This window comes from Sardina pilchardus, chromosome 6 (genome assembly GCF_963854185.1).
Source record: "Sardina pilchardus chromosome 6, fSarPil1.1, whole genome shotgun sequence".
Taxonomy (NCBI): domain Eukaryota; kingdom Metazoa; phylum Chordata; class Actinopteri; order Clupeiformes; family Clupeidae; genus Sardina; species Sardina pilchardus.
Genome location: NC_084999.1, coordinates 15,222,578 through 15,235,276, shown reverse-complemented (window position 1 = coordinate 15,235,276; position 12,699 = coordinate 15,222,578). Strand labels below are relative to the sequence as shown.

At 46.5% G+C, this 12,699-nt stretch overlaps 1 protein-coding gene across 1 annotated transcript in view; it reads right to left on the bottom strand.

Annotated features, from left to right (window-relative positions):
• thsd7ab (thrombospondin, type I, domain containing 7Ab) overlaps window positions 1–12,699 on the bottom strand; it is a 102,869-nt gene continuing 90,170 nt past the window's right edge. Inside the window, exons 21-28 of the mRNA XM_062538101.1 lie at window positions 7,933–8,078; window positions 7,228–7,402; window positions 6,472–6,645; window positions 3,942–4,037; window positions 3,286–3,368; window positions 2,756–2,969; window positions 2,170–2,257; window positions 1–91 (exon numbers count right to left, since the gene is read on the bottom strand). Of these exons, the coding sequence (XP_062394085.1) occupies window positions 1–91; window positions 2,170–2,257; window positions 2,756–2,969; window positions 3,286–3,368; window positions 3,942–4,037; window positions 6,472–6,645; window positions 7,228–7,402; window positions 7,933–8,078 (1,067 nt within the window). The remainder of the gene's footprint in view (window positions 92–2,169; window positions 2,258–2,755; window positions 2,970–3,285; window positions 3,369–3,941; window positions 4,038–6,471; window positions 6,646–7,227; window positions 7,403–7,932; window positions 8,079–12,699) is intronic.

The window sequence follows — 12,699 nt, the reverse complement described above, 5'->3', positions numbered from 1 at the left end:
TTACATGTCAGCATCTCCGTCATAGGCCAGCGTTAGAGGCTTCAGGCGGTTGTTGTTGCTTTGTCTTCTCTGGGGCTTCTTTGGCTTTTTGCTGAGGAAAGGACAAACAGGTGAACTTGCTTAACAAACACTGAAATAATAGAATAGTTAGATTGTTAACTATTAAAATAATCTTGGGTTTTGTCTTATACAAATCAACATTCTATAGACCAAACAACTAAGCGAGAAAAGATAAACAGAGAAATTGAATAGATTATGAAAATAGTTGTTAGTTGCAGCCTTTCATAGGATGAGATATCATTTCATGAGACTTAGAACAATAGATCAAAAGTCAATAATCAACACATTCTTACTGTAACAGCAAGAAAATGAATGATGAAAAAATTATTGGTATGAAATGTATGGAAATGAGTATCACTTGCACTAATTAACCATTGGGTGGCCGAAATTAAATAAATAAATAAATACATAAATAAATACAAGGATTACTTCACAAAACATGACCACTAGGGGGCAGTAGGCCCACTGGGGAAAATACCACATCCTGCAGATTCACTAGAGCCCTTTACCCTGACTGAAGGATTAGCCTACAGAACGTCGATCCTTTTCTTTTTCACCTTTTTTTTTTTTTTTTTTTTTGAAAGGTGTTGCCATGCACGGAGAAGGTACGCTAATTCCTCTCTGATCTCCTGCTCAGACAAATGAGTCATGCTAATCCGCAGCTCAAATTGTACATGTCTAATACCCTCCGGAGGCGCACGCGCCGCACCTCTGTCAGGTTTGGGCAACGGCGCCGCGCCGCAGAGTTAGCGAGGGACACCCACCCTGCCTGCCTGCCGAAGTCGTGGGAGCAGAACTGATCAGTTTGGATAGTGAAAGGGGAACGGCCGCGGTTCAAAACCTGTAGGTGTTTTGAAACTCAACTTCTGACACATTTAAGCTAGTTTACAGGTTAACGCATGACAGGGATAATAGCAAGCCTAACAAATCTCATGAACTAAAATAAAGCCCATTCTCTGCATTGTTTTTTTCCCTCCACATATAAAGTCTTAGCATTTTCATTTTACAAAAACCTTATTCCCCCCCCCCCCCCCCAACCCCCCCCCCCTCAGTTAAGACTGTGTAAGGCCTGTCTAGGTTAACACAATATAAAAGCAGCATGTCTGTGTTAGATGTCTATGGTAATCGATAGCTAACTGCTGATGTGGGAGGCTAGAGTTGGAGCGGAAGACATTCAGAACACCTCTGCATCTCACTCTCGGCGTGTTAATTAAGCCCTGATTACAGCTTCGCTAATTCCATCTTTCCACTCATTAGAGCTGCCTATATCAACACTTCTCCAGAGCTGCACTTTCATGGGGAGAAAATAGCTGGCATCAATCTTTTCCCATTCAACACTTATATTTGTATTCTGCTAGGAAGTTATCCTTTTCACTCGGGGTATCAGTGCCACGAAAACAAAGCCTTTTCAACAAACTCCGCTTTAGAAATTGACAGAGTTTGATGAGTCTACAGTACGTGAATAGCTCAGCGACTTACAGAAGAAACGAGCAAAAACACAGCTGTGCTCGTACTCTCTAAGCACTACAGCCTATAAACCTGCTCCATGTCTGCTGGAGAGGCATCAGTGGATCTACCCTCACCTGCAACAGCAGCCCCACAGTGATTGGCTGAGCAGACCATTGGACAGTGGAGGGGGAGGGGGGCTGGGATTGGCTATCGGTGGGGGGTGGGAGGGGGGTCATAAGGCTGGGCAGGCTGGCACTCTGCCACCGCTGAGAGGGTGGTTGAGGGGGCGGGTCGTTGAAGGGTTACGTGGCGGTCTCGCCCGGCTGTTGGCACTCTGGGCACGTGTAAGTCAACTCGTGTGCGTTCTCGCCCATCCACACCACCGTGCCGTTGGTGGCCACCGGAGCCTCCAGGGAACGACGCAGGTAGCAGCAGTAGCTGCTGCTCCGTACAGAGGGATGGAGAGAGAGCCATAAAAGAAAGATAGAAAAAAGAGGGATGGGGAGCAAACAAATGGACGGAAGGAAAGATGATGGAAAAAAATGCAAATGACAAAACACCTCAATCACAGCGCTTGCATAGCAAATGATGATGATGATGATGATGATGATGGTGGTGATAATGATGGTCAAGGGACACTACTGTACATCTGTCACTCACCAAGCAAGGTAGATCATAGACACAATGAAGATGAGAAGCACCAGTACACCAGCGGCCACGCCGTACACCCACGTCTTCAACTTGCCATCTGTGAAGCAAAATACGATCCTCTGAATTGAATGATACTTAATTAACAGAGTAGATTTATAATCATTACAGCCTCAAGTGATTTAATGAAAACAGCCTTAGACTATCGCTGAACACCTCTTCTTATCCATACATTCTAACTTAGCTGACATTAGCATTATTTGGCCTCTTATGCTAATGTATACAAATGTAACTAATGTATACTATATGTAACTAATGTATACTATATCCAAAAACTAATACTAGATCAACTAAGGCCCACTAAGCTGGGTAAATATGAATATGCAAGTCATGGACTACACTATGTAACACTTCTTTAGGAGAAAGCATTCTAAACATCATTTTTTTTACTTTACTTAATTTCTTTCTTTCTTTCTTTCTTTCTTTCTTTAATTCATTCATTCATTTCTCTCTGTCAGTATCATTTGTTCTTGTTCTACCTCCTCTCTCTCTGTCCCTCTCCTATGCCCACCCTTGTGCCCATGCAGTGCTAACTGACCTGGCCCAAAGGGCTGGAGGTACCAGGTGCGCCCGCTCCTGCCGGGCTGCACGGTGGTGGGCTGGGTGGGGTTGCTGGCGCGGCTGGTCTTGATGTCGGCGTTCTGGTCGCCGGCGGTGGGGATCTCCAGCACGGGGATGAGGGCGCACTGGTCCAGCAGGCCCTCCGAGGTCAGCATCTCAGTGAAGCCCTCCTCGCACATGCACAAACCCGTCTGCAGGGGGTAGTAGAGACACACAGAGATTTTACACACAACTCACAAGGAGCTTACAGAGCCCCCTTATATCTACAGATCTGGGCCACCACCATGAAGGAAATAAGGAGAATGACGGCCTTATTAATTACATATTAATTACTAAGTCTATTAGTCTACGGTAACTATTTAACCTTGTGCTCACATTATTCATTCAAACAGATCACCACAGAGCTATAAATCATACATAAATCAGTTGTGTTCATCAGGAATGACAAAATGATCCTTAACTCCAACGCCCGCCCCCTCTCCTCCCCCTGGGTGTCGGTTGGCTTACCTCTGAGCAGAAGGACTTTGGCTTGTCACACGGTGGGTTGCAGAGCTGCTCCGATCCAGGCTGGGGCAGTGGAGGACAGCCGCCTGCAGGTGAGAGGTCGCAGGTCACCAGGGGGCAAGTTCAGGGAAGAAAAGGAGCTTGACTTACGCCACAAGATGGCCCTTTCAACAACGAGTTACTTGGTCCTCTCCTTAGCAACTTGTACTCCGTTCCCGTCATATTAAGGGCCATTCAAAACCAATTACTGTTAAGTGCTAGTGTGTTATAAGCCCTCAAACATGTCATGAAGAATGCTTCATACAAATGAGCTCTGTGTGAGTGCACCTGTCAACAAAGCCAGGGTTACTTCAAAACCCGCTTCCAGTAGGGAGAATGGAGCTTGTGGTATTATACTGTACTCTACGCACTAATCAAGGGAACCTCATTTAGCCGTGAGGGTGATTCCAAGTGCACTCCATAACTGAGGGGGAGTCGGCAGGGACCAGTTTCGGAAAAGCCCACTGTCACCACAGCGGCAGAGACAACATCTCTCAAGGAAGGCAAACAAATGCAGAAAGCTGGAGGGGGTTCTAGAGACATGTCTGTTATATAAATGACAGACATATTAATGTGACTCATCTGGTTAGCTAATTGCAATCTGGAAAAGAAAACAATACCTGTGACATTAACGCCATCTGAACGCTGGCACCAGATCATATCGGAGTAGCCCGACTCCGCACTGCCCATCCACTTGTATTCAAAACACTCCCCATCTGAGAGAGAGACAGAGAGAGACAGAGAGAGAGAGAATTGCACACGCAGCTTCTTTAACTGAGCGACACATCAGCTTATTGACATGGCAACTTCTTCATCACATGTATTCTTTTTTTTTGTCGGCGTGGGGGGATGGATTCTGAGGCTCACTCGTCTTGACATGATTTTATTGCGCCGGCCGAGCCCAGCCCAGCGAGTTGGGAGAGCGGCGACCGTCTCTCCCCTGGACACACAGGGGACTCACGCAGAGAGGAAAATGAATTCTCATGCAAAGGCTCGCGCGGCTCCAGCCTCTGCCTCTGAGACTGGGAGAGTGAAACCACTGTGGAGTACTGGGGCATCATCATCACACTCTACACCGAAATAAATGACTGTTTATTATACAGCTCTTCAGAGTGCTGCAGAAAAATTCCATTCACATGAATGGGCCTTCGGACGCCTTCCCAATGTAGGAGGTTTGTTTAATCCATATAATGACTGCTGCAAGTATATAATGACCACTGTAAATGGCGACGTTTTTTTGTGCTTCTGATTCACGTCTTTCAATTCATTCTGTGAGTAGATGGTTTGTTTATCACAATGAAACTTCACTGAAAGTGAAAATGAAAGCAAGTAATACATTTGCCATACAACATCATAACGGTAACAGTAACAAAGCAATTTTAAAAGACCCTCCGTGAAAAGTTTCTTTTCTTGTTTTGACAAGTAGCCATGTAATAAGTGGAATAACGTCTGCCAGCCATTATTGGGGAAAAAAGTCCCTTCGGGACAAGGCAAGCATATATATTGCTGAGAATGGTGATGTTTAAAACATTTGTAATCTTTTTCAAACATCTTTTTTTATGTAACAATATATACAGTATTCAGTGTGAATTCAATAGATACTCAAAATACATCCATAACATTCAATTTGACTATGGACATGATTGTGTTTGAATGTCATTTTTTAAAACTGGTTATATTATTAGATTGATGTTGACTTTTCATATAATCAGGCGTACATAATCTTGTTCAGAGAGCTCCCTTTCTAACCTTGGTAATAGGGACGCGACATGAGAGAGGAATAGAGTGGCGCAGGACAACCAGTCAAAACGCCACCATGGCCAAACCTCATCTCAGAGCCCTGAGCGAGAACCAGACAAGACCGGTAAACATCACTGCATCGCGCTGGCGATGACGCTATAGTGGCTGTGACTGCTTGAGTTTCCTGAGCGGAGAGAACCGGTCGGTCTCGTCAGCGCTTGCATCCATTACAGCGTCGGCGGCGTCGGGGGTGGGGGCCGGCCCCAGATGACGGTGGAGTTCGTGCTCTCCTGGCGCAGCACAGCGCGGCGCAGCGCGGCAATCGCTCCATCGCTCTAATGAGTCAGCTCCTTCAGCGCCGACTCCATCGCTGAATACAAACAATCTTCCCTCATCATCTCCGCCCCCCCCCCCCCCCCTCCCGCTGGCAGGAGATACTATGCGCAGGAGGACAAGTGGGTTGAAGCAGGCCCTTGAGTTGAGGCAGTAATCCCCAGGACTCAAGTGGCAGAGCTACAGTACAGGCAGCGGCCTAAAGGCCAGATTTAGGGATGACGGGGGGCAGGGTGAATTAGCCGCAAAAACCAGAAGGGTATCTGAGGGCTCTGAGTAACCTTATGGAAGGAGATGGACACTTTTAAGATGCCCTCCATTGTTTAATTTCAAATACATGTGTCTATTTCATGTCATGTTACAAAATATCACAATATTACAAAGAGTAACGCAGATATTGAATTTGGGAAGAAAGTGGATACTGGAAAGTCTCCCTGCTTGATCATATGGAAATCTCGGTCATATGTATGCTTGCTGAGATTCATCATTGGCAGTAAGATGGCTGACCAGACCACCCACCTCTCGGCACAGACTCACAGACTGTTCATACGAGAGACAGAGGCTTACACTAATCTGAGGTCAAGGCTTAAGGTCATTAGAAACCTCCTTTCCCGAAGGTCAAATCACAGAGGTCAGAATTCACAGCAACACATCTGTGCTGCTCCCTCACAAGCACTGTGAGCTGGTTAAACATCAACTAAACTACACCGTCAGCTCAGCTTTTGATTTAATACTGAGGGTAGTACAGAGAATAATATCTAAGAAAAACGAACCAAAGTTATGCTATGCATTATTCACAGCTCATGTAGTATAAAGCTAATGGCTGAATATATCTGACATTGTATATTAAGAACTTGTGCATAGAGGCGTGATCTATAGAAACAAGTAAAAAAAATCCTTTTCTTCACTTCACACTGAGGAAAATTAAGTCTAGAAAATAGAGCTTAAAACCCTCATCATTAGGTCAGTAATGAGGTGAAATATGTAATTTATGTAATATGTGATATATGTAATATATAAAGATATGTAATTTGTTTGTTCACAGTGAAATGAGTGGAGGCGGTGAGAATGTCTGACCGGTGCAGCTTCTGGACTCCCACTCCTGGTCGGGGCACTGCATGAGGTTCTGTGGCTCCTGTGCGATGACGGCGCGCGAGTGGGCCTGGATAGCAGGGAAGTCCAGCCGCTGGCCCTTCACACACACACTCTGACAGGGGCTCCAGTCAGACCACTCCATCAGGTAGCAGTCACCTGAGACAGACAGAGAGAGAGAGAGAGAGAGAGAGAGGGCGACAACAAGACATAATTTAAGTCAGCGCAACAAGAACAACAAACAGCAACATGACTTAGAGCAACCGTTTGACAACGATCCGTGGAGTAGGGATGATGGGTATACTCCGATGTGGAGTTCTATTTAGATGAATGCTCGAAGGGGCCCTTTGTTAAGCTAAAAGCGGTCGCATGTGCTGATTGAGTGCTCAATGTGTGTGAAAGGTCAACATGCTGGTGATAACAAGACATGACTTACAGTATGTCATAACAACATATCCCCTTGAACAAAAGTGTCTGCCAAACACCTGAACCACAACCAGCAGCAACATAATCTGCATCTTAAGAATGTGAAAACACCATGGCGTTCTTTTCCATGACATACATTTACAAGGAGTTGCACATGTCGTTTTCAGATCTAATCTGAGAAATTCTCTAAAGCGACTGAGAAAAATGAGAAGCTTTAAAGCTAAATAAGGTTACGTATGTCAACTGAAGTGTCTATGTATTATGTATGTGTGTATGTATTTGTGTGTGTGTGTGTGTGTGTGTGTGTGTGTGTACCTGGGCAGGGCAGAGTGCAGGGCTCCTCTAGCACTATGCGTTTGTCCCCCTCCACGGCCAGTTCCAGTCCCACACACAGCTCCTCCTCCGCCACACTGCCCTCGTCCTGGGGAGAGCCGTCCGACACCACGCACGACAGGTTGCGGAAACGCAGGCCCTCTCCACACACCACCTCCTACAGAGACACACACACACACACACACACACACACACACACACACACACACACACACACACACACACACAGAGAAGAGGATTAGAGTGGAATAAGAAGGGACATTTCAACACAGAAAAGAGACTGGAACCAAAACGTATAGAGATACTTAAGAGCTCAGCTCAGCTTCTGGAAGGAAGAAAGAACAGTTACAGTGAAGAAAAGGATTGCACTAAGCAAGTAAATGAGAGAGAGAGAAAGAGAGAGAGAAGGAGAGAAAAAGTAATGATGGAAAAACCCATCTGGTGACAAACAAATTTTAAAAAGTGTCTCGAAAGTAATGGAACACTGTTGAGAAGCGAAGAAAGAACAGCTGCACTGAGGGAAAAAAGCTATGACTAAGCAAGTGTGTGAGAGAGAAAAAAAGACAGAAAAATAATGATAGAAACACACATGTGGTGACAAACAATCAAAAAAGCAATGAAAAACATGATGGTGAAACTAACTGGGAGCTCCACACATCCGCCCCAAAAGCCCCAGCGCGGTCTCACCTCCACCCTGCACTCTGACCAGGCGCTGTACTGCCATCTGTAGCAGGGCCGCACAGGGCACGGCTTCCACTGCCCCATCTGCGCCGGGCATGGCCTCCCGTCCCCCTGAGACGCCCGCACCACCGTCCGCTTCCGCCACATTCGCCCTGCAGAACACATAGACATACACACACACACATCAAAGTCAAAGAGGTCAAAGATCACAACCTTACTAGTGCTTACTAATGATGATGTTGGAGATATGACGTGCTGCAGTGGGAACATACAGTAGGGGGACGTAGATCACTGTATATGTGAAAAGAAAGAATAGGAGTAAGAAGTGAGAGAGAGAGAGATGAAGGGAGAGAGGAAGGGAGAGAGGAGAAAAGCTACATTATACTATCCCTCAACCACTAAAACAGAATGAGGCAAAAGTAGAGAGAGATGGATGGGTGGCATATCCCTCAGGGTAAACTGCTAAGTCTGTAGTCTAATTAAAACTAATTTAATAACGAGGCAAAATCGATTTGCTGATTTAATACCACAAGCAAGATCCTAAACAGTCTGTCTGATGAAGGGCCAACACCCGAAACATAATCACATAATACATTTCTACTTGGAGCTCTTGGTGTAGCGGACTTTTTTCACTTATTTTATGCCCAGTTTGTCCAGCACCCAGTTTTCAGAATTTGGATGTGCGTGCTTGCTTGTTATTATTACAGATCCTGAACACAAACATCAGTGAAGTCACCAAACAAAGGAAAGTTCTCTGCGCTTCTGCAGTTGTGCGACAATCTGGTGCAACCAGGCCAGGACAGATAGTGTATGAAAAGAAGAGGAATGCCGGTGCAACGCAGATGTCTTCTTTAGTATTTATTTAAAAGGTGCAAAACATTGACTAACGTTTCGACGTTACAAACGTCTTCATCAGAGTCCTTGTGAAGTCACCTCAGTGCTCTAACATACCACATGATACAGTAGCTTCAGTTCATGCATGTGACACTTTGCTCACTGACTGACTGACTTTGCTCTCTGCCCGTCATTTAAAGGAGGGTCCTAAGAGCCACTGGGTCTCTCATCCGTGGGACTTGGGGACAGGATAGGACACCCAGCGCCAAATGATTCTCCAGACGCCACACAGCACATCTGCTTTCCCCCGCAGTCGCACCAATTGATGGCAGTGTGAAATGCATGGCTTGTCCCAAAATGACTTTAAAAGCACTTGTGAGGGGGGGAGTAGGGGGGCCGTTTGTGGCAGCTTGTGATTTTCCACGGCGACGTGGCGGGACATGAATAGACATGCAGGCTTGCTGGATGCATGCGACTTGAGCCCGGGCCAGAGAAGGGATTTAATCTGCTATCTCTCTGGGGTCCGCTCGGAGACGCCGGGCACAACTGAGCCAATAATGTGGCAGGAATGCCCAGGGAGATGCCCTACCTTCAGAGAGGAAGAGGGGGAGAGAGAGAGGGAGAGAGAGAGGGGGAGGGAGAGGGGGAGGGAGGGGGAGGAAGGGGAGAGGAGAAAGAGAGAGTGGGAGAGGGAGAGAAGATGGTGGTGGTGGTGGGTGGGGGTAGATGCATGCTGACACTTAAGCTCATCTTAGTTCAGTTAACCACAACAACACACTCTTATCTGACATTCCACACAGGCTTTCCTTCCACAATGGAGAGTGCTTACATATGGAGTCAGCCCACAGTGTCCAGAACCTTCAAGCACCTACAGTAGCAAACCATCTGAACATCGCTGGCTCTTATGACCTGCTGCATACACCGGGGCTGAGTTTGATGAGGATGTCGATGTTGCCCTTGAAGTATGCAATTCCAGGTGATGTGCACCTTTATCAACAGCATTAGTTCCGAGAGATTAAGCCAGCAACAAGGCAAAGCCAAACTGGCGCAAGATTAAGATCACCCACCTCAGGAAAGAACTAGAAGAAGCAACAGCACAGAGATGCAAGTGAAGAGGAAAGACCAGCCCTCACAGAGCTTCGGAACATCGTGAGACAGAGACTCATCTCCCTTCAATGCGCTGAATGTCACAGGAAAAGGGGCAGAGAGAGAGAGCTCTGAAGCGGACAGCCTTTATAGCAAATCCATTTGGATTTACCAAACAGCTGCTTAGGCAGAAGCAGAATGGGACCCTCACATCATGCCCTGAAGAGGTAATTAACCAACACCTCAGTGAGACCTACCGTGACAGTAGGAGAGAGCAAGACCTGATCTCCTGTGGAGAGCTAACCTGACCCTGCTATCCAGCTCAACATCAAAGAGCCCCCTCTGGAAGAAGTCAGGGATACTGTCAGAGTGGCACGGTCGAGTGCAGCTCCGGGGCTATACAAAATGGAGTGCTAGACAAAGTATACAAGCATTGCCTGAGACTCCTGCAGAGACTACAGAGACTCATCAGGGTAGTTTGGGCGGAGGATGAAGGTAGCCAGGCAGTGGAGACATGCAGAAGGGTTTGGTTACCAAAAGAGGATAATGCAAGTGATCTCACGCAGTTCCACACCATCTCGCTGCTCAGCGTAGAAGGCAAGGTTTTCTTTAAGATCCTTGCAAACCGGCTTACTGAATACCTCCTGAGGGATTCCTACATGGACATGGCAGTGCAGAAGGGAGGAGTCCCAGGTGTACCAGGCTGTATAGATCATATAGGATCGGTTACCCAGCTGATCCATGAAGCAAGGGAAAACTGAGTGGACCTGTCAGTCCTTTGGCTTGACCTTGCTAATGCTTACGGTTTCATTCTACATAAACTGGTGATAACAACCTTGGCAGCCTACCACGTCCCAGAGAAGGTCTGGAACTCATTCAGGACTACTACAACAGCTTCAACTTGATCTTCACCTCTGGGGCAATAACATCTGCACTCCTTTGGCTACTGATGGTATACGAAGTCCCAATAACCACTATTGAGGGCTTCGAGCAAAACATCAGCCAGTTCCCGTGGAGTTGGCTCGGCCTGTCAAAGAGCCTCAGCAGCATTGCACTTCATGGGCACACCAACAAGCTCCAGCTTCCCTTCACCGGCCTGACAAAGGAGTTTAAAATCACCAGAGGTTGGTGTTACTTTACAGAGACTCATTTGACACCAGAATCTCCTCTGCAGGCATCGTAGTGAAAACTGTGAGGAAGTGGCAGGTTCAGGAGGCAATCGAGCAGGCACAAGCGAGGCTGAGGCATGGTGTCCTGGTAAGTTATGGGGCAGTCAAATGAGCAGGGCTTGGTAGTCATACCCCATTACAACAAGGAACCTGGACCAACTGGGACTAGGTTTCTACCTGAAGGATCACCTGGTCAGGTCTTTGGAAGTCAGAACCAACAAGACTCTCTGTTTCTCATGTTCTCCCAAGCCCTTCCAATCTGCATTTCTGGGGCTTGGCAGAACACCTGCATGCCCATTGTGCTTAGCAAGAGGTTCCCTGGAGCATATCCTAAGATGCTGCTCAAAAGCTCGGGAGACAGCTGAAGTTCCCCGAGCACTGCGTGAGTGTGAGGACGGATCATCCCCAGTTGGTTCGTCCAGGTAAAGGTGTCTAATAATCAAAGACCCGAAACACCCGAATGACCTTGGGTCCATCACTGATGATGGGTCCAAGCTGTGTTTCTCCGAACTAGTCCACATTTAAATGGAAAACATCAATTTGTTCCATATGCAAGAGCATACACATTAAAACATACAGTCATATACACAAAAACACAAGCAGACAGAGACACACAGACGCGCACACACACTTTCACCACCACCGTATGCAAAGGCATGCAAGCATGTACTCATGTAAACACACATATGGATTTGCATGTGAAACCATAGGCAGCATTGATATTAATTATTCTCCAGCTTTTCTGGTTTATCGCTCATGCTCAGAATCAAACAACAACAACAGCAACAACAACGTTTGCATCTATCTCCATTTTTCACCCCAGCTTAACCAATCTGCCTCACCCTCTCCATTCCTTCGCACACTGTCTTGCCTCTCTAGACATCCTGTTTTTCTCATTTCTCTCTCTGTCTGCTTGTCTTCCTCTCTCGCACACTCTCTTTCACTGTCTCCACAGTGCACAGCAGTTAGCCTGTCAGTCATTTGCCGTGGCTCCGGGCATTTGTATTCATTAAGCAGTTCCTGTTCTTCGGGAAGAGGCCTTGATGGGTGGAATGAACACACCCCGGACCTGATTAATGATATTTGCCTGCTATTTGAACGCATCCATACAAAACAGATGCCACTTGTTTTTTTTCTTCCCTTTTCTAGTTTTTTTCCCCCCAAAGATCAGGCACCTCACTCTGAAAACGCATAACAATATTAGCTGTGTTTCGGAACAAGGGACAGATTTATCAGTTGAGTAACTCGCATCCTGAATTTAAAGAAGTGCTTTTGTTGCTCCTGATTTGGCAAGGGCAAGTTGACATTTCAATTGCAGCTTGAGTTGTTTACCACAAGCACCCAATGCACAGACAAACAAAAACACCTTTTTAATAATCTCTCCTCTTCCTCCCTCCCTCCCTCCCTCCCTCCCTCCCTCCTCCCTCCCCCCCCTCTCTCTCTCTAGATATGAACATGCGTATACATCCAGGGTTCCTGTACATACCCTTTCTATATATTATTATTATACACACACACACGCACACACACACACACACACACACACACACACACACACACACACACACACACACACACACACACACACACACACACACACACACACACACACACACACACACACACAATCAGCCATAACATTATGACCACTGATGGGTGACGTGAATAACACTGATTATCTCCT